This window comes from Chroicocephalus ridibundus, chromosome 18 (genome assembly GCF_963924245.1).
Source record: "Chroicocephalus ridibundus chromosome 18, bChrRid1.1, whole genome shotgun sequence".
Taxonomy (NCBI): Eukaryota; Metazoa; Chordata; class Aves; order Charadriiformes; family Laridae; genus Chroicocephalus; species Chroicocephalus ridibundus.
The window spans coordinates 8,315,702-8,336,211 of record NC_086301.1 but is presented as its reverse complement, the minus strand read 5'-3'; the positions used below and the strand labels follow the sequence as shown (position 1 = coordinate 8,336,211).

Below are 20,510 nucleotides of genomic sequence, written 5' to 3'. Positions count from 1 at the left end.
GGAACTTAAAACCCTTGGATCGGGGGAAACCGAACTTCAAACCAAACCAGACATTCACGACATTCAGACACGCATCGCAAACTGAGAAGCTGAGATTTAAAAAGAGAGAAAAAAAAAAAAAAAAAAAAAAAGCGGCGGCGGCAGCAGCGTCTGTGACCCCACTGCTCTAAAACATGTTTAGGTTAAAAAAAAAAAAAAAAGAAAAAAAAAAAAAAAAAAGGGTTTTCCGGACCGTCGGCAAATAACTTTTTTGGGACGTCTTTCACCTTTCCCTCATCTTTGCTTTTTTTTTTTTTTTTAATTTCTATTTATAATGCGCATCCTCCAGCGGTGCGGCTGCGCGCCGACAAGCAGGTACACAGCGGGGGAGGGGGCGCGGTAATATTTTAGGGCCCGATTCAAGCATGCAGGCCACCCCCGGGGCACTATGACGTCACGGCTCCCTTGCCCACCTCCCCGGTGACGTCACCCCTTCCCCCCCCGCGCGTGCGCAGGGCGGCCCCCCTCCCCCCCCCTCGACTCGGCGCGGAGGATGCGGGGCCGCAGGTGGGTGCGTTGTGCTGCGGGGGGCGGGGGGGGGAGGATGCAATGGTGGGGGGGGCGGCGGGGGGGGGGTGTTGGGGTGCAGGCGGGGAGGGGGTGGGGGGGGGGGGTGCCTCGCCGTGGTGCGTTGTGGGTACTGCGTGAATCGGGGCGGGGGGGGGGGGTGCATCCTGCTGCAAGCTGCGGGGTAGGTGTCGCATGGGGCGGGGGGGGGGGTCGCGCCGCAGCGCTGCGTGGCGTGGGGGGGGGCGGGGGGGGTTCGCATGGAGGGGCGCATCGCCGGGGGGGGGGCGGGGGGTGTTGATTGTGGGGGTGCAGCGGTGCACGGGGCGGGGGGGGGGGGGGGGGGGCCTGCCTGTCCCCGGGGGTGCTGCGCTGCGCATCAGCATCCGTGCGGGGGTGGTGCGTTGTGGGGGTGCGCAGGCGCTGCCCCCCCGGGGGGGGGGGGGGGGGCACGGGTTAGGGGCGGGTGCTTGGGGCATTTTGGGGTGTTTGCGGTGGTGGGGGGCGGGGGGGGGTGGCACCGGTGCGTGCAGCTCGGGGGGTGCATGCAGAGAGGGGGTGCGGCTGTGTGCATGCAACACCCCAACGCCACCACCCCGGAGCACGGGGGGGGGGGTGTGAATGGCGGTACATGGGGCATGTATGGGGGCGCGCGCACGCGTGTACGGCGGTGCACGCGCGCGCTGGGCGCGTACCCGCCCGGCGCGCGCATCCGCAGGGGCACGCGCGCGTGGAGGTGCACGCCGGCGGCCGGCGCGTGCGCCCGCCCCGCCACGCCTGCGCCGCCTCAGCACACGCGCGCGCCTTCACCTGCACGCGCCCCTCCCGCACCTGCGCCCCTCCCGTCTGCGCGCCCTCCCCCCCCGCCCCCCGCGCGCGCGTGGGGGTGCGGGCGCGCGCGGGAGGGCCGTGCCAGCCGAGCTGTGGAGGGTCGTACGTGCGTTGGGGGGGGGGGGGGGGGTGCGCGCGGGCAGAACTCAGAGGCCCCAATCTGGCCGGGTTTTCCCTCAAAAGCCGCGGTGCGTTTCTCCTCTTCTCGCCGTCCGCGGGAGAAGCGTGAGCGGGGCCGGGTGAGCGCTTTGGGGTAGCGGGGCCTTTGTTAACGGGGCTTACGGCCAAGTTACTGTTCGCTTCCTGTGAGGCTGCCGCCGCGATACGGCTGGGATACTCTGGGTAACCTCGTGAGGGGTCAGTGAGATACTGTCAAGCGACGGCTGAGGTACCCTCAGGGCGCTACTGGGATGCTGCTGTGATGACACCGGGGGGTTTACTAAAATACTGTTAGGATTCTCCGCAGATGGCGCTAAGGCCCTAAGGTAGCGGGCGCTCAGATACTACCGGGATCCTGGGAGAATGTTACTGTGGTGCCGCCAGGGCGCTGCCAGGATGCCATCAGGACGCGACTAAGATGCTTCCAGCATCTCTCCAGGGTTGGTCCTGAGATACTTCTCTGAAGGTACCACTGGGGCGGTGCAAAGCCACCAGCAGGGTACTCTCAGGATACTACAACAGGTACAGTTGAGATGCTTTTAGCGTAGTAACGTGGCACTAAGCTCATACCTGGGTATTACACTGCGCCACCAAGGTACTAGCAGCACCCTACTCAGATAGGAGCTATATACCATTACAACAGTGTCAGGATCCCATCAGGACACTGCTCCTGCACTGCTGTGATACTGTCAGGGCACTGTTAGGATATAACTAGGATGCTATTGGGATGCTCCTGGCGTAGTATCTCAGGGTACTACCACCTGTGCTAGTACACCTTCGGGGCCGCGCTGAGATGTTCAATGGCTGCTGTGGGGATACTCTCGATGCGGCACAAAGGTACTATCAGGATGCTGATAAGATGTTCGCAGAATCACAGCCTGGCCGGGGTGGGAAGGGACCTCTGGAGATCATCTCCTCCAACCCCCAGCCAGAGCAGGGTCACCCAGAGCAGGTGGCACAGGATCTCACGTCCAGGCGGGGTTGGAATGTCTCCAGAGACGGAGACTCCACACCCTCTCTGGGCAGCCTGCGCCAGGGCTCTGCCACCCTCACAGGAAAGAAGTTCCTCCTCGTGTTCGGATGGAATTTCCCGTGTTGCAATTTGTGCCCGCTGCCCCTTGTCCCGTCCCCGGGCACCACTGAGAAGAGTCGAGTCTGGCCCCATCCTCTTGCCCCCCTCCCTCCCTTTAGCTCTTGCTGAGCGTTGCTGAGATCCCCCCTCAGCCTGCTCTTCTCCAGCTGACCAGCCCCAGGGCTCTCAGCCTTTCCTCAGCACAGAGGTGCTCCGGCCCCTCAGCATCTCCGTCGCCTCCGCCGGACTCTCTCCAGCAGTTCCCTGCCCTTCTGGAACCGGGGAGCCCAGAACTGGACCCAGCGCTCCACATGTGACCTCCCCAGGGCAGAGCCGAGGGGGAGGATGACCTCCCTCCCCCTGCAGCCACGCTCTTCCCAATGCACCCCAGGAGACCACGGGCCTTCTTGGCCACAAGGGCACATGGCTGGCTCGTGGGCAACTTGTTGTCCACCAGGACTCCTGGGTCAGCCCCCAACCTGTCCTGGTGCAGGGGGTTATTCCTCCCGAGGTGCAGGACCCTGCACTTGCCCTTGGTGAACTTCATATTATCAGGGTGCTGCCTGGATACTCCAAAGATACCACTGAGATGCTTTTACAATACTATCGAGGCACTACTAAGATACTACAGGGCCGCTGCTAGGTTGCTACTAAGATAGTATCGGGGTACGGTGATGATAAGGATATTATCACAACGCTGCTAAGGTGCTATCAGGACAGTAGTCATGTCTTAGTAGGGTGCTGTCAGGATGCTACTAGGGTATCAGTAGGATTCTTCTGAGATACTACAAGGGCACTAGAAAAGATTGTGGTAAGATACTTCTGGGATGCCATCAGGGCAACACTCAAGACTTTTGGGATAATGCCAACACATTACTAGCATGATACTTTCAGGTCACAACTAAGATAGTGATGTAGCATAAGGATACAACTGAAATACTCCCAGTTCAGTAAAAAAGGTAGCGTTGTGATACTTTTTATGTGCTGTCAGGGTAGCACGAGGAGACCTTTGGGCCACTATCAACCCTTTGGTGCTATTAGTAAAGTACTACTAGTATAGTGTCAGGATATCTGCGGGTTTCTATGAAGACAGTACTAAGATGCCGTTGGAATACTGCTGGGGTACTGCAGAGGAGCCGGTGGTCGTGTCGTAGCCCTGGCAGTAGGGTTTCAGCCAGCGCAGCAGCAGCAAAGGGGATGGGGGAGCCCTGGTGTCATCACCGGTGAGTGGCCACCAGTGCCTCACGGGCACCCTCTCCCCGCAGCTAAGGCGGTGCGTCAGCGTTGAGGAGGATGGAGGCCCCCCTGGTAAGCCTGGAGGAAGAGTTCGAGGAGGGGCCTGGGGACGATGGGGGGACCCCCCAACGTACTGCGGACCCGGCACTGGCTGAGCTGGAGAGCTTCTCGGCCGAGATGATGAGCTTCAAGTCGATGGAGGACCTGGTACAGGAGTTCGACGAGAAGCTCACCGTCTGCTTCCGCAACTACGATGCTGCCACCGAGGGTCTGGCCCCCGTGCGGGGACGTCTCCAGGCGCAGGAGGAGGAGGAGCGCCTCCAGGATGAGGAGTGAGTAAGGGCCCCCTCCCCGCCCCCCCCCCCCCCCCCCCCCCCCCCAGCTCCTGGCGACACGTACCTCCTCGCGCACCTGCAAAATCCACCCCCCCGCCACGCAAACGGGCTCCCTGCGTTGCAGCGTGGTCACGCAGCACAGCAAAGTCGTGGCCTAGTCGTGGCGTAACCTGTGAGTAAGCTCCCGCCGCAGCCCGTGGGCATCCTTGCAGCCTTGCGAGACTTCCCTGACCAGCCCCCTGCGCTGCAGCGTGGTCACGCACCGCGTCAGGAATAGCGTGTAGTATCCTATGAGTAAGGATTCCCTTGGAGTCTGCATGCCACCTTGCACGCTACCACATGCAGCTCAGCCCCCAACGTCGCCGTGTGCTCATGCAGCCGTGTGGAGTAGCCGTGTGGGAACCTCGGAGTAGCTGTGTGGGAACCCTGGACCAGCTTTGTAGCGTCCTTGGAGTAGCTGTGTGGGATCTTTGGAGTAGCTGTGTGGGATCCTTGGAGTAGGCCACCCATGGGCCCGTATGCCTCCTTGCACAGCCATGAGCGACCCCCCCACCCCACGGCACGCTGACCAGCCTTCCCCGTTGCAGCCCGGGTGCGCAGCGCGTAGAATCGTAGAATCGCCCGGGTTGGAAGGGACCTTTCGCATCATGGAGTCCAACCGTCGACCTAACTCTGGCAAAAACCACCACTAACCCACGTCTCTCAGCCCCGCGTCTGCCCGCCTTTTAAATCCCTCCAGGGATGGTGCCCCCACCGCTTCCCGGGCAGCCTCTTCCAATGCTTGATAACCCTTTCAGTGTCAAAATTTTTCCTAATATCCAGTCGAAACCTCACCTAGCACAACTTGAGGCCGTCTCCTCTTGTCCCATCGCCTGTTCCTTGGGCAAAGAGACTGACTCCCCTGGCTACCCCCTCCTTTCAGGGAGCTGTAGGGAGCGCGAAGGTCTCCCCTCAGCCTCCTCTTCTCCAGGCTGAACACCCCCAGCTCCCTCAGCCGCTCCTCACAGCACTTGTGCTCCAGACCCCTCACCAGCTCCGTCGCCCTTCTCTGGACACGCTCCAGCCCCTCAACGTCTTTTTTGTGGTGAGGGGCCCAAAACTGGACACAGCCCTCGAGGTGGGGCCTCCCCAGTGCCCTGCACAGGGGGACTGTCACTGCCCCAGACAGTTTTGAACCCGGCAAAGAGTACTGCTGTCCAGTGAGTACTCTGAGTACTCCCATCGGGGTAACGGTGGAGTAGCCTACGAGTAACGTCCCTCCAGGGCCTATTGCGCCTCCTTGCGCCCTTGCAAGGTCTCCACCATGCACGAATCGGCTGCCTGCGCTATGGGGTGGTCCTGCAGCACCTTGGAGTAGCTCTGTGGGATCCGTGGAGTAGCTCTGTGGGATCCGTGGAGTAGCTCTGTGGGATCTTCGGAGTAGCTCTGTGGGATCTTCGGAGGAGCTCTGTGGGATCCATGGAGTAGCTCTGTGGGATCCTTGGAGTTACTGTGTGGGATCCATGGAGTAGCTCTGTGAGATCTTCAGAGGAGCTCTGTGGGATCCTTGGAGGAGCTCTGTGAGATCTTCAGAGGAGCTCTGTGGGATCCTTGGAGTAGCTCTGTGGGATCCATGGAGTAGCTCTGTGAGATCTTCAGAGGAGCTCTGTGGGATCCTTGGAGTTGCTGTGTGGGATCCTTGGAGTTGCTGTGTGGGATCCTTGGAGTAGCTCTGTGGGATCCTTGGAGGAGCTCTGTGAGATCTTCAGAGGAGCTCTGTGGGATCCTTGGAGTAGCTCTGTGGGATCCTTGGAGTTGCTGTGTGCGATCCTTGGTGTAGCTCTATGGGATCCATGGAGTAGCTCTCTGGATCCATGGAGTTGCTGTGTGGGATCCATGGAGTAGCTCTGTGGGATCCTTGCAGTAGCTTTTTGACAACCGCCCCCCCCAGCCCTGCCACAATACAGTGGCATTTGCATTGAAATCTAAATTTTCATTAAAAACCTTTTTTTTGTCTTGCAAAATGCCTTTTTTTTTTTTTTGGCCAAATTAGTGAATTTTTTTTCAGCGGTGTTTAGCACCTTTCTAATGGATTTTTTCCGTGTGTTTAATTGGGATTATTTCCCAGGCCGCAGTCCCTAATACTGCTTTTTCACCTTGCGAAGTGGTTGTTTTCACCCCAAAAGCCCCCAGATATGTTTATTTGGGGTTTTTTTGTTTGTTTTTTTCCTTTCCTCAAGGTCGAATTGCTTTCTGTAATTGACCGAACCGATGGTTTTTCAGAGAAAAACGCATTTTGGCCTGGTGCCGGGAGCGCCGCGCTGTCGCCGGCAGCCGGCTCGCGGCGCCGCTTTGTGCTGCTTATTGTGTCTTTTTGGGTCACTTTGGGCAAAACAGGGCTTTTTTTTTTCCTCCCTCTTGAATGGGCCCTGTGTGCACGGGCGGGGGATGGGCTGGGGCCTTAAAGGCACTGTATTTCCCTAATTATTAACCAATTCTTGCCATAATTAACCCAGAAATCTGCTGCTGCTGCTTGCCCCACCCTGCAGGGTGCTGGCTCTTTAAGAGTGGAAAAAAAGCACAAATTTGGGGGGGATAATAATTTTTTTCCTTATTTGCTGCGTGTTTGTTAAAAATCAGAATACAGGCTTTTTTTGGACGTGCATTTTGTGCATTAATTTGTGTGATTTCGGGGGGGTTTAAGGTAAGGTGAGGAGGGAGATGAGATAAATGCCCTAAAATCAGTGGGTTTGGGGCTGGGAGGGGCAGGAGGTTTTGGGGTGATTTAGGGGGAATTGGGATGTGTGTAGATGTGGCACTGTGTCGGACTAAAAATGCTATTTGTGATGGGAAAATGGGTGGATTTGCCTTAATAGGGGAGAAATTGTCTAATCTTTTTGTGCCTTTTTCCCCATTTTTGGCCTTTTTCCCCATTTTTGGCCTTTTTCCCCATTTTGGCCTTTTTCCCTATTTTTGACCTTTTTCTCAGTGTCGCCACTTTTCAACTCTTTTCTCCCCTTTTCCCCATTTTTTCCTCTTTCTCTCGCTTTTCTCCCTTTCTCTTCACTTTTCCACATTTTTCTGCTTATTTCCCCCCTTTTTCTTACATTTTCCCTTTTCCCTAATTTCCCCTTTTCCCACCATTTTTTCCTTTTCCCCTCTTTTACCGCTTTTCCCCCTTCGCCTGTTCCCCATTTTCCCATCTTTCCCTTTCTCCGTCTTTTTCTCTTCTTTCCCTTTTCCTTCTTTCCTTCTTTTTTCCCCCTTTTTTTCCCCCTTTTCCTTCTTTCCCCTCGTTCTCATTTTTTCTCCCATTTCCCCTTTTACCCCGTTTCCCCCCCCTTTGGCCCTTTTTTTCCCATCTTCTCCTTCTTTACCCTTTTTTCCTCCTCTTTTCTCTGGTTTTTACCCTTTTTCCTTTTTTCCTTTCTCTCCTTTTTTTCATTTTCCCCCCTCTTTTTCCAAATTTCCCCCCTTCCCCCCTTTTCACATTTTTTTTTCACATTTTTCACTTTTTTTTCAATGTTTTTCCCTTTTCCCCCCTTTTTCCTCTTTTCCCTCCCTTTTCTTTTTTCCCTATTTGCCCCCTTTTTCCTTATTTCCCTCCGTCCCCTCCTTTTTCCCCCTTTTTTCACATTTTTCCATATTTCTTCGCATTTTTCACTATTCTCCCCTTTTCCCTCCTTTCCTCCCTGTTCCCCAACCCCTCCCCCATGCACCTTTTTTGGGGTGAAATTGGACAAAAATGGTCCAGCCCAGTGGGGGAGAATTGGGCACCTCAAATAGTGGTGCAGAGGAGCGGGGGTTGGGGGGGTTCAGGGCAGTTTTGGGACGTTTGTTGCATTTTAGGGTATCAGGGCCATGGTTTGGAATGGTTTCAGGCAGTTTCGGGGTGTTTTGGGGTAATTTTGGGATTGTTTCCAGCTGTTTCAGGACTGTGTTTTGGGGCACCATTTCAGGGTACTTTGGGAGGTTTTGGGGATTTGGGGGGGGTTTCAGGGCATTGCAGCTGGTTTTTACGGTGTTTGAGGGGTATTTCATTTGTGGATGTTCCAGAGCCATATTTTGGGGTGTTTCAGGGCAGTTTTGGGGTGTTTCAGGACTGTTTCAAGGTGGCAATTTGGGGTGTTTCAGGGTGGCATTTTGGGGTGCTGTGACTGCACTTTGGGGCATTTCAGCATGTTCCAGGACAGCATTTTGGGGAGTTTTGAGGCATTTGGGGCATTGCAGAAGCAGTTTGGGGTGTCAGGCACTTGGGGGATGTTCTGGAGCATTGAGGTAGCATTTTAGGGTTTTTCTTTGGGGTATCAGGGCAGCTTTTTGAGGCATTTTAGGGTGTCTCTGGGCATTGTTTGAGGAGAGCATTTTGAGGTCTTTCCCAGTGACGTTTTGGGGCTTTTGCGGGTATCGGGGCAGTATTTTGGAGCATTGGAGAGATTTTTGGGGTGGTGTTTTGGGGACAGCATTTGGAGATGTTTCAGGCAGCATTTTGGGTGTTTTGGAGCATTTTGGCCAGTGTTTCAGGATTTCATTTTGGGGTATTTCTAGGTGTTCAAAGGTGGCATTTTGGGATATTTTGGGGCATTTCAGGGTGTTTTGGGGGGGTGGTTTGGAGCATTTCAGGGTAGCGTTTTGGAGGATTGTGACTTTGGGGGCAATTTCAAGGCATTTTGGAGCTTTGGGATTTTAGGGGCATTTTGGGGTGTTCCAGGGCAGTGTTTTGAGGTGTTTTCATAGAATCACAGAATGGTTCGGGTTGGAAGGGACCTTAAAGATCATCTCGTTCCTGCCCCCCTGCCCTGGGCAGGGACACCTCCCACCAGACCAGGCTGCTCAAAGCCTCACCCAGCCTGGCCTTGAACCCCTCCAGGGATGGGGCAGCCACAGCTGCCTTGCCCTTGGCCTGGTTGAACTTCATGAGGTTGCCATGATCCCACCTCTCCAGCCTGTCCAGGTCCCTCTGGATGGCATCCCTTCCCTCCAGCGTGTCAACCGATGGTGTCATCAGCAAACTTCCTGAGGATGCCCTCGATCCCACTGTCCATGTCACCGACAAAGATGTTAAACAGCACCGGTCCCAGTACTGACCCCTGAGGAACGCCACTCGTCACTAGTTTCCACGTGGACATCAAGCCGTTGACCGCAACCCTTTGAGGGCAGCCATCCAGCCAGTTCCTTATCCACCCAGCGGTCCATCCATCAAATCCCTGCTTTTCCAATTTAGAGACCAGGATGTCGTGTGGGACAGTGCCAAACGCTTTCCATAAATCCAGGTAGATGATGTTGGTTGCTCTCCCCTTATCCACCAACGCTGTAAGCCCGCTGTAGAAGGCCACCAGATTTGTCAGGCACGACTTGCCCTTGGTGAAGCCATGTTGGCTGTCACCAATCACCTCCTTATGTCCCATGTGCCTCAGCAGAGATTCCAGGAGGATCTGCTCCATGATCTTGCCGGGCACAGAGGTGGGACTGACCGGCCTGTAGTTCCCCGGCTCTTCCTTTTTTCCCTTTTTGAACGTGGGGGTTCTGTTTCCCCTTTTCCAGTCAGTGGGAACTTCACCGGACTGCCACGACTTTTCAGATATAATGGAAAGCGGCTTGGCGACTTCATCTGCCAGCTCCCTCAGGACCCGTGGATGGATTTCATCTGGTCCTGTGGATTTATGCACCTTCACGTTCCTCAGATGGTCCCGAACCTGATCTTCTCCTACAGTGGGCGGCTCTTCATTCTCATAGCCCCTGCCTTTGCATCCTGCGACTTGGGTGGTGTGGTTGGAGCCCTTGCCGGTGAAGACCAAGGCAAAAAAGTCATTCAGCACCTCAGCCTTCTCCATACCCTGGGTTACCAGGTCTCCTGCCTCCTGGAGAGGGCCCACGTCTTCCCTCTGTAGGCTTCCTTTTTGCTCTTGAGCTTCTCCAGGAGCTCCTTGTTCATCCACACAGGCCTCCTGCTCATTTTTGCCTGACTTCTTCATTCTTGGGATGTTCCTGAGCTTGGAGGAGGTGATCCTTGAATACTAACCGTCTCTCTTGGGCCCCTCTTCCCTCCAGTGCTTTTTCGCATGTTTCCCTGCCAAGCAAGTCCCTCAAGAGGCCAAAGTCTGCTCTCCTGAAGTCCAGGGTAGTGAGCTTGAGGCGTGCTCTCCTCACTGCCCGAAGGATCTTGAGTTCTACCACTTCATGATCACTGCAGCCGAGGCTGCCCTTGAGCTTGACACTCCCCACCAGCCCCTCCGTGTTGGTGGGGGGTGGACAAGGTCCAGCATAGTTTCTCTCCTCGTTGGTTCCTTCAGAGGGTCGTGGGGCAATATTTTAGGATGGCATTTTGGCGTGTTTCTGGGCCTTTGGCAGCTTTTTAGGATGTTTTGTGGCATTTCGGGGCATCATGGTGGTGTTTTGGAGTAGTATTTTGAAGCATTTCAGGTTGGTCTTTTGGGGCATCTGGGGACATTTTGGGACGTTGCAGTAGCCTTTTAGGGGGTATTTTGATGGCAACGTTTCAAAATGACATTTGGGGCCATCTCAACTGCTCGGGCAGCATTTGGGGGTACTTTGGTATTTCAAGGCAGTATTTCATGGTATTTTGAGAAGCTTTGGAGTCTTCTAGGGCCATCATTTGGGGTCTTCTAGGGTAGCATTTGGGGTGTTTGGGGATATTTCAGGCATCTCAGTGGTGTTTTGGGATTTTTCCAGGCAGTATTTGGAGACGCTTCAGGGTGTTCCTGGAGCTGCATTTTGGGGTGTTGTGAGGCATTTTGGCATGTCATTTCGGGATGGCTTTCTGGGGGGCAACATTTTGGGATCGCCGCTCACCACCCACCTCCCTGCAGGGTCTGGGATGCTCTCACCGATGGCTTCGCCCCCCGGGGCTCCCCCCGGCCCTGGCTGCTCCCCGGGGCTGAGGCCCCCGACGGCACTGACCCCCAGGTACGGCTGTGGCCACCCCTTGGCTCCCCAAGCCCCCCCTGTCCCCGCATGACTCCCTGGCGATGCTTGACAGCTGTCAGTCAGCCCCAAGGCTCAGCGACCATCAGGGCACTGCAAACTACCCAAAAAGGTATTTTTGGAGTGCCGCAGCACCAACGCAGTGGGTGTCCACGTTTTAGGGTGAATTCACACTGAAACAGGCAAGATTAAGTGTTTGATTTGGCAATCTGGTCTTTGCCAGTTTGCCTCCAAGCCATGGGTAAAGTGGTGTATTTTTGGAGGGTAGAAAATAGCGTTTTCTTCGTTGTGGTGAGTTCATGCTGTGAATCGCTGTGTTTGGGGTGGCGGGAGGGCTGCAAAAATGCCCCAAAATCCCCTGAACTTAACCCATTTGGATGTTGCACAAACTGTTGCTAAAGGGGAAGAGAAGGTAAATTTCCGGGGTTATTTTCTGCTAAAAAGGTGAAATAAATAGACTGTGAAAGGTGGTAAGAAAGAAGATGCCTCCCCATCCAACATCTCCCTCCATCACCTCCCCAGGCAGTGTCCCCCTCTGACATCTCCCCATCTAATGTCCGCATCCAGTGTCTCCATCTGGCCTCTTCCACATTCAGCTTCACCATCCCCATCCAACGTCCCCATCACCTCCATCCAGCGTCTGCAACACCTCCCCATCCAATATCACCATCCAATATATTAATTCCAATGTCTCTCCATCCAGCATCTCCATCCAACGTACCTGTGCTTCTCCCTGTTCGGTTTCCCGGTCCAATGTCTCCATCCAACAACTCTCCATGCGGTGTCTCCATGTTCAGCGTCTGTCTCTTTGCAACACCTCCCCATCCAATATCGCCATCCAATATATTAATTCCAAAATCTCTCCATCCAGCATCTCCATCCAACGTACCTGTGCTTCTCCCTGTTCGGTTTCCCGGTCCAATGTCTCCATCCAACAACTCTCCATCCAGTGTCTCCACATTCAGCGTCTGTCTTTTTGCAACACCTCGCCATCCCATGCTTCCCTGTTCATCATCTTCTCTCCAATGTCTCCATCCAGCATCCCCATCCCATGTCCCTATCCACAGTCCCGTCCATCATCCCTGTCCAACATTGCCTCGTCCAGCATCTCCATCCATCTCTATCCAGTGTCCCTGTCCAACATCCTCCCATCCAGTGTTCCCATCCGGCGTCTCCATCTAAGATCCCCATCCACATCTCCACCCAGTGCTCTCGTCCAACACCTCCCCATTGTCCAACGTCCCAACCTGATGTCTCCATTGGATGCCTCCCCATGCAAGCTCCCCCACGCAGCGTGTCCCCCCCCAGCCCCGAGCTGTGGTTCTCTGGAGGCTCTCCCTGTGCCAGGGCCGGAGCCGTGTCTGTGTCTGTGCTGGGGCCGTGCCGGTGCCGTGCCGTGCCTGCGGTGCCATCACGGCTGCCCAGCCTGTGTCTCCTGCAGCTCTGCGAGAAGGAGGAGGAGGAGCTCACCGAGAGGAGTGAGCAAGACTCGGGCATCAACGAGGAGCCGCTGCTGACAGCTGATCAGGTACCCACGGGCACCCGAACGCCTGCCTGTCCCCCAAAAGCCAGGCTTTGGCCCCCCCCAAGAATGGCTTCAGCCCACCGCAGCCCCATGGCCATGTGGTGAAAGCACAAAAAAAAGGGCCAAATCCCGTTGTCTTGGGATGTGGGATGCAGGGCATGGGGTGCAGATTTGGATGTAGATGGGAGGTGCGGGTTGTGGGTGCCGATCTGGAATTTTGGGTGCAGACGGGAACGTGGGGTGCCAGGGCTTGATGCAAAAGGGTGGCGTGGGCTGAAGGGTGAAAACGCGGGGTGGGGAGGTGGGATGCGGCTGTGGGATACGGGATGCAGGGTGCAGATGTGGGGAAGGAGATGGGATGGGGATGCAGGGTGAGGGGGTGGCTGCTGGGTAGAGGGTGCAGGTGCAAGTACAGGATCCGGGGTGCAGATGGAGGACGCAGGATGAAGAGAGCAGGATGCAGCCATAGGCGCGGGATGCAGATGCGGATGTAGGTGCAAGTCCAGGGTGTGATTGCCCGCGGCGGGGGTGGGATTTGGATGCAGATGCAGGACGCAAACGGAGGGTGCGGGGTACAGATGGATGGGAATGCAGGTGGAGACGCAGGATGGAGGGAGCTGGATGCAGACGGAGGATGAAGGGGAGGATGAAGGGAGCAGGTTGCAGATGCGGGTGCAGGACACAGATGCAGGGTGTAGCTGCAAGATGGAGGTGGGACGCAGGTGCAGATGGAGGACGCTGGTGCCCTGCAGGTCATCGAGGAGCTGGAGGAGCTGATGCAGAGTTCGCCCGACCCGGAGGCCGACCCGGAGGGGGATGAGGATGAGGAAGAGGAGGAGGAGGAAACTGAGGCTGATGCTGAAGGCAAAGGCGGTGGCGGGGGCACGGAGCCCATCCTTCTGCGTGAGCTGCGTGCTTTCTCCCCTGCCTTCAACAACAACTGCTCCCATGAAGGTACGGCCAGCAAAACCCAGGCCAGTCACTTTTGGGGGGCGATTCCGGCCAAATTGGACAATTGAGTCTCACCAGGCTTCAGGGCTGGCTCACGCCAGTTTTTGCACGCTGTTTGGCCAGGAGAGGGCTCTTGGCAGAAACGGGAGCCCGGGTGGACCTTGCCGTTAGCATTGCTTTAAACCCCCCCTCCCCGGGTTTCGCCGAGCACGCCTGGCGTTTTGCAAAAACGCCTGCTGCATCGCCCCTAAAGGCGCTGTGCCTCTCCCTGAAGCGCTCCGCGTTTGGCAAAACGGTCATTAAACGTACGGCGCCATGCCCTGGCGGTGTCGTGCCCCGTCCCTCCTCCGCGCACGCTGAGCTTTTTGCTACGCTTGCCGGGGCATCGTGCAAAAGCGCCCCGCGTGCTTCGCGTTCTGCTGTTTGCAATCCCGCCTTGCAGGGAATGCGGTTACTTGGCGGCACCGTGCCCATCGCCGCACGCGCCCGGCACCTCCCCGAGCCGTGCAGGGCGCATGTCCCTGGCTGCGCTCCGCGTATGGCGGCGCGCTTCACTCCCCCCAGCACACCGGCGGCCGCTTAAATACGTGCCGTGCACCGGGCGTTTTCCTACCTCCGTGGAAAATACGGCAGCGCCGCCGTCTCGGAATTTCACTCCATGCCTAATTGCACATTATTTTACGTTTCCCTGCTTAGCATTGTGCCTTTCCGCGGGAGCGCCATGCGGCGTGCACTGAACAGGGCGCACCATGCGGCGCGCGGCGCCCGCCTCTGCGTGTGCCGCGCGCTGCAAAACGCGCCACGCACCCGACTTCTCGCTGATGGCGCGCTGGGCGTCGCTAATCACCCCCGGCGATTCCGTAGTTGCTCTGGGCACGTCCTTTCTGACGCCTGGCATTTCGGGAATTGCACAATGTATTTATTTATTGGTGGTCCAATAAATGCACCGTGCACCTCATTAATCACGTGATGCATTTTAACAGCGTCGGCGTGCATTTCACTCATTGCCCCGGGCATTTCATTAATTGCCCCCGGGGAGTTTCACTAAACGTAGCGTGTGTTCACTTGCACCGTGCATGTCACTAATTGCACCAGGCGTGTTGCTAATTGCATCAGGTGTTTCACTCCTGCACTGTGCATTTCACCTGATTGCTCCGGGCATGTCGCTAATTCTGTCACGTGTTTCCCTAATTGCACCCGCAATGACGCTTAACTGCATCAGATACGTCGCTAATTGCACTGTGCATTTTACTAATTTTACTGGCCGTGCCACTAATTGCGGCGGGCGTTTCCTTAGTTGTGCTGTGCCTTGCACTTACTGCGCCGGGCAGTACCGGGCAGCACGCTGATTGCCTCACGTGGCTTCCTAATCGCCATGCGCGCCTCGCTAATTACGGCAGGCAGTTTTGCAAACTTCAGCGTGCATTTCCCTAACCGTACTGCGCGCGCCGCTCGTTGCGCTGTGCGGGTCACGAGCTGCACTGGCCATTTCATTTGTTGTACCGTACCTTTCAGTAATTGCACGACACTAATTGCGGCAGGCCTTTAATTTATTGCACCAGGCACCGCCCTTAGCGCAGCGGGCGTTTCGCTTCCTGCGCTGCGCGTTGCACTTAACCGTGCCCAGGCATTTCATCCGTCGCCTCGTGCATCCCGACTAATTGCACCAGGTGTTGTGCTTCTTGCCCTGTGCGCGGCGCTCACGGCGCCGGGCGTCGCATTTATGGCACTGGTCGTTTTCACCAGTTGCGCCGCGGAGCCCACTAATCACCCCGTGCGTCTTAATAACGGCAGCGTGCACCTCCGCCTGCACGAAGCGTTTTGCAAACTGTAGGGTGCCTTTCCCCTCGTCGCGCCGCGCACACCAGTGAGGGTGCTGGGCACGTAACTGGTTGCAGCGGGCATTTCAGTAACCGCTGTCGGGGTGTGGCTGGTTGTAGCGCGTGCGTGTCACTGATTGCACCAGGCATTGCACTTTACGGCACTATGCGTTTCATTTATTGCACTGTGCATCGCGCTTACTGCACCGGGCGACGCGCTGACTGCCCTGGGTGTTTCACTGGTTGCACTGGACGTTTCATTTATTGCGTGGGGCCTTGCACTAGCTGCACCGGGCACGTCACCCGTTACACCGGGCATTTTATTTACTGCACGGGGCATTGCACTTACTGCGACGGGTGTTTCACTTACTGCACCGGGCATTGCACTTCTTGTGCCAGACATTTCGTTTATTGCATTGTGCATCTCACGAATTGCACCAGGCATTGCGCTTACTGCGCTGCGCGTTGTACTCACTGCACCGGGCATTGCATTTATTGCACTGGGCCTTGCAGCAATTGCACTGGGCGTTTCATTGATCGCCCTGTGCATGGCACTGATTGCACCGGGCCTTGCACCGATTGCACCGGGCCGCCCACCGATCGCCCCGCGCATCTCGATAATCGCACTGTCCGCGTCTCTGCCGGCACGCTGCACCTCCCGGCGGGCGCGGGCCCGTCTCTAACTGCGATGCCATGGCGGCAGGGCTGGGGCGGCTGTCGGCGCGGGAGCTGGCGGCGGCGGCAGGGCGCGCGGAGGCGGCGAGCCGGGCGCTGTCGGCGGAGCTGGTGGCCCAGCTGGCGCGGCGGGACGAGCTGGCGTTCGAGAAGGAGGTGAAGACGGCGTTCATCGGGGCGCTGCTGGCGGTGCAGGGGGAGCAGCGGGAGCAGCGGGAGGCTGCCCGTCGCCGCCGTCGTGACAGGGGGCTGAGCCTGCAAGGGGGGCGTCCCGAGCGCGGGAACCACATGCCCCGGAAGGTGGGGGACACCGCGGCCACGGGTAGGGGAGATGGGGACAAGGCGGGGGGGCACAGAGCAGGGGGATGGGGGGTATGGGACAGGTATGTGGGGACAGGGGAGGGGTGAACGGGATGGGGCAGAGGGACGTGGGACAGGAGGACACGAGGCAGGAGAATGAGGGATGGGGGCACGTGGGACGGCGGGGTCTGGGGACAGGGAGACATGGGGTGGGGATATGGGGGCGGGTGATGGGACGGGGCGGAGGGACATGGGGCAGGGACACAGGGCAGGGGGATGAGGGATGGAGGGACATGGGACGGGGGGATGCGAGGACGGGGGATGTGGGTACAGGGGACAGGGCAGGTGGATCTGGGACGTGGGGATGGGTGATGGGATGGGGCAGAGGGACATGGGATGGGGACACGAGGCGGGAGCATGAGGGATGGGGGGAACATAGGACAAGGGGGGTGTGGGGGCAGGGGGACACGGAGCAGGGGGATGTGGGGTGGGGGGGACAAGACGGGGACACGGGACAGGGGGTTTTGGGGACAGGGGACGGGTGACGGGAGGGGCAGAGAGACATGGGACGGGGAGACATGGGAGGGATGGGGACACAGGATGGGGGAACACGCAACGGGGTGATGCGGGGACAGGAGAGGGGATGGGCCGAGGAGACAGGGGGACATGGGACATGGGAACAGGAGGATGGGGGACACGGGTTTGGGTGGAGTGGGGACAGAGCCGGGGTCGGGGGGGGGGGGGGCGGGATGCAGGACGGGGGGAGGTGGATGGGACTCGGGGAGCCAAGGGGACGCTGGTGCCAAGGGAGGTGCCGCGGGAGATGTCCGTGTCCCTGGGAGGTGACAGGGTGACACGTGTGTCCCCAGCGCTTCAGCATGGAGGGCATCTCCAGCATCCTGCACTCCGGCCTGCGCCAGACCTTCGGCCCCGCTGCCAATGAGAAGCAGGTGCCCTTTCTCCCCCCCCCAAAATTGCCCAGATCTGTCCCTTTTCACACCCCACCCTGCCCCATCCTGCACACACCCCATTCCCCTACATCCCCCAAAACCTCTTTTAAAAAATTTTTTAATTTTACAGTTCTGCTCCGTCGCCTACACCTCGCTAATTCATCTTGCAAAAAAAAAAAAAAAAAAAAAAAATCACCCTTTTTTACCCCCCCAAAAAACCTCCCGAAGCAGAAGTTGGCGTTTGGGCGGGCTCTGCAGCATGCAATTAATTCGGTACCCCCTAAAACAACCTGAAAATTAAACGCAATCACAGCCGTATGCTGCTTTTGCGGCAATTTGGGGCGATTTGCGGGAAGGCGGTGCAAAAAAATAGGCAATTTTGTGCCGTCTGAGTGGCTTTTGGGGTGGTGTTTTTTTTGTTTTTTTTTTAATGCAGTACCTGAACACGGTGATTCCCTACGAGAAGAAAGGGTCGCCGCCCTCCGTCGAGGACCTGCAGATGCTCACCAACAGTGAGTAGTTCATGCAAGCCCCCCCCCCCCCGCCCCGTTTTGGGGCAGAATCGGCCGTTTCGCGTCGCCGCGGCGGGGCGCGTTTGGGGACGCAGAGGGGCGGCGGGCGTTGCTGAGCCATTTCGCAGTGTGGCAGCGCGGCCGGTTTGGGATGCGATCGCCCGTTTTGCGTCACTGCAGGACGGCGCATTTGCAGCAACCCGCCCCCCTCCCCCCCCCCACCCCCAGCCTTTTTGCACGTTACACCAGCGCCGATTTGGGGCTAAAACACCCATTCTGCGTTGCCGCGGACCGGATGGTTGGGCGTGAAAGTGCTCGTTTCGGATGCTGGCTGGCCTGGTGCATTGTGGGAAACTCTGGCAGTGGCTCCGTGGCAACTGTGGGGCTGGTTTTGAGGGGGAAAAGGGACGTTTGGGGGGCAGTGGGGCTGGGCTCATGGCTCCGTTCTCCCTCGCAGTCCTGTTTGCCATGAAGGAGGGGAACGAGAAGGTGCCCACACTGCTCACGGACTACATCCTCAAAGGTATCCGCTCGCCTCCTGCATCCCCTGCGCGTCCTTCACGCGCCTCCCGTGCAGCCCTTGTGCCTCTGTGCCTCCGCCGTGGATCCCTTCTGCGTCCTCGTGCATCTCCCTTGCACCCTCCGTGCCCCTCCTCCGTGCAGCTCCCACGCATCTCCCGTGCATCCCTCCTCACGCATCTCCGTGCGTGCCTTCACGCATCTCTCTGATTCCCGAGTGCATCTCCTGGTCATCCCTCATGCGTCCTTCATGCCTCTCCCGTGGATCTTTTCTGCGTCCTTGCGCATCTCCCTTCCATCCTCTGTGCATCCTCTGTGCATCCTTCACGCATCCCCGTGCATCCCTTGTGCATCTCCGGTGCATCCTCTGTGCATCCCAGGTGCAGCTCCTGGTGCATCCTCACGCACCTTCACAGGCCGCCGTGCATCCCCCCCTTGCACCCTTGGGTGGCCCGTCTGCTTCCTTCGTGCCGCCTCGCGGACCCCCGCGCGCCCCCTTTCCCCCCTCCCGCGCCGTCGTGCCTCCCTCCTGCGCGTCCCTCGTGTGTCCCTGTTCGTTCTCGGCGCATCTCCTGGGCACCCCTCACCTGGGCATCCTCGTGCATCCCTGGGCGCCTCCCGCGCAGCTCTCGTGCGGCTCCTCTGCAGCCTCCTGCCTCCTCGTACATCCCTCGGGCGCCTTTCGCGCACCGTCGCGCGCGCTTTGTGCACTCTTCACGCATCCCTTCCGTGTTCCTCGTGCATCCTCGGCGCCGTCCCGTTTGCAGCCGCTGGGCAGCCTCGTGCAGCCCGCGTGCGTGATGGTGCCTCCTTGTGCACCGCGGTGCCCTCACGCGCGCTCGTGCACCCCTTCTGCATGCTCAGGAATCCTCGTGCGGGCACGCTTAACACACCCCTAATGCATCCCCGTGTGCACTCGTGTATCCTCATGCAGCCCCCCGCGCGCCCTCGTGCATCGTTGTACACCCTCCCGCGTTACTGTGCACCCTTGCACGCCCGCGTGCATCCCCGTGCAAACTTGTGCATGGCTGTGCACCCTGTATGCGCTTGTGCGCCGTCGTGCCTCCTCACGCGGCTCCCTGCACGCTCGTGCACGCCGTTACGCACTTGTGCGGCACCGCGCATCCTCGCGCGTTGCTGTATGCGCTCGTGCGGCGTCGTGCACCCCCTTACACACTCGTGCATCCTCACGCGTCCCTGTACGTGCTCGTGCATCGCTCTGCATCCTCGTGCGTCCCCACGCACGCTCATGCATCCTCGCGCATCCCCGTGCACGCTCGTGCCTCATCGTGCATCCCCACGCGTCCCTGTATGCACTCGCGCAGCGTCGTGCGTCCTCCCGCGTCCCTGTGTGCGCTCGTGCACCCCCTTACACGCTCGTGCATCCGCATGCGTCCCTGTATGCGCATCGCTGTGCATCCTCATGCATCCTCCCGCATCCCCGTGCACGCTCGTGCCTCATCGTGCATCCTCACGCGTCCCTGTGTGTGCTTGTGCATCACTGTGCATCCTCCTGCGTCCCCACGCACGCTCGTGCATCCTCACGCATCCCCGTGCACGCTCGTGCCTCATCACGCATCCCCACGCGTCCCTGTATGCGCTCGCGCAGCGTCGTGCGTCCTCCCGCGTCCCCGTGCGCGCTCATGCCTCATCGCGCATCCCCACGCGTCCCTCTCTGAGCTTGTGCATCCCCGTGCGCTCTCGTGCACCATCGTGCGTCCCCGCGCCTCTTCGCGCATCCCCGCGCCTGCTCGCGCGCCCTCGCGCATCCTCCTGCGTCCCCGCGCGCGCGCGGCCTCGTGCACCCCCTCGCACCCCCGTGCGTCGCCGTGCCTCGGCGCGCGGCCTCGTGCCTCCCCGTGCACGCTCGTGTCCGTCCCCCCCCCCGCCCCCCCCCCATCCCCGGTGCACGGGGGTGCACACCACGACCTCTCTCTTTGCAGTGCTCTGCCCAACCTGATGCGACGCCGCCCTCGCGCCCCCCACCCCCCCCGTCCGACCCCTGAAAATGGGGCCAAACCCGAGGAAAACGGGTCGCCCACGACCCTGCACCCCCGCCCCGCGCTCGCCCCCCACCCCCGCAACCTTTGCATAGCTGGGAAATAAATAATTCGTTTCATTAATTAAGCAACCGGCCTCTGGCGTCTTCATCCCC

The 20,510-nt window shown here is 58.3% G+C and overlaps 1 protein-coding gene across 3 annotated transcripts; it reads left to right on the top strand.

The window, feature by feature from the left end:
* The first annotated feature begins 396 nt into the window (after positions 1-396).
* FEZ1 (fasciculation and elongation protein zeta 1) lies at positions 397-20,482 on the top strand. Of its 3 annotated transcripts, none has more exons than XM_063355010.1 (11): positions 447-546; positions 1,844-2,058; positions 3,874-4,176; positions 10,989-11,085; positions 12,545-12,631; positions 13,381-13,582; positions 16,103-16,374; positions 17,244-17,324; positions 17,761-17,836; positions 18,294-18,359; positions 20,299-20,482. In XM_063355010.1, the coding sequence occupies exons 3-11, from the start codon at positions 3,902-3,904 to the stop codon at positions 20,313-20,315; spliced, it is 1,173 nt and encodes a 390-aa protein (XP_063211080.1). In that variant the 5' UTR covers positions 447-546; positions 1,844-2,058; positions 3,874-3,901; the 3' UTR covers positions 20,316-20,482. The 3 variants fall into 3 exon arrangements, with proteins under 3 accessions (XP_063211081.1, XP_063211080.1, XP_063211082.1); XM_063355012.1 differs by lacking the exon at positions 447-546 and adding an exon at positions 1,565-1,765; XM_063355011.1 differs by lacking the exon at positions 1,844-2,058 and having other exon boundaries at positions 397-546.
* Positions 20,483-20,510: the final 28 nt, after the last annotated feature.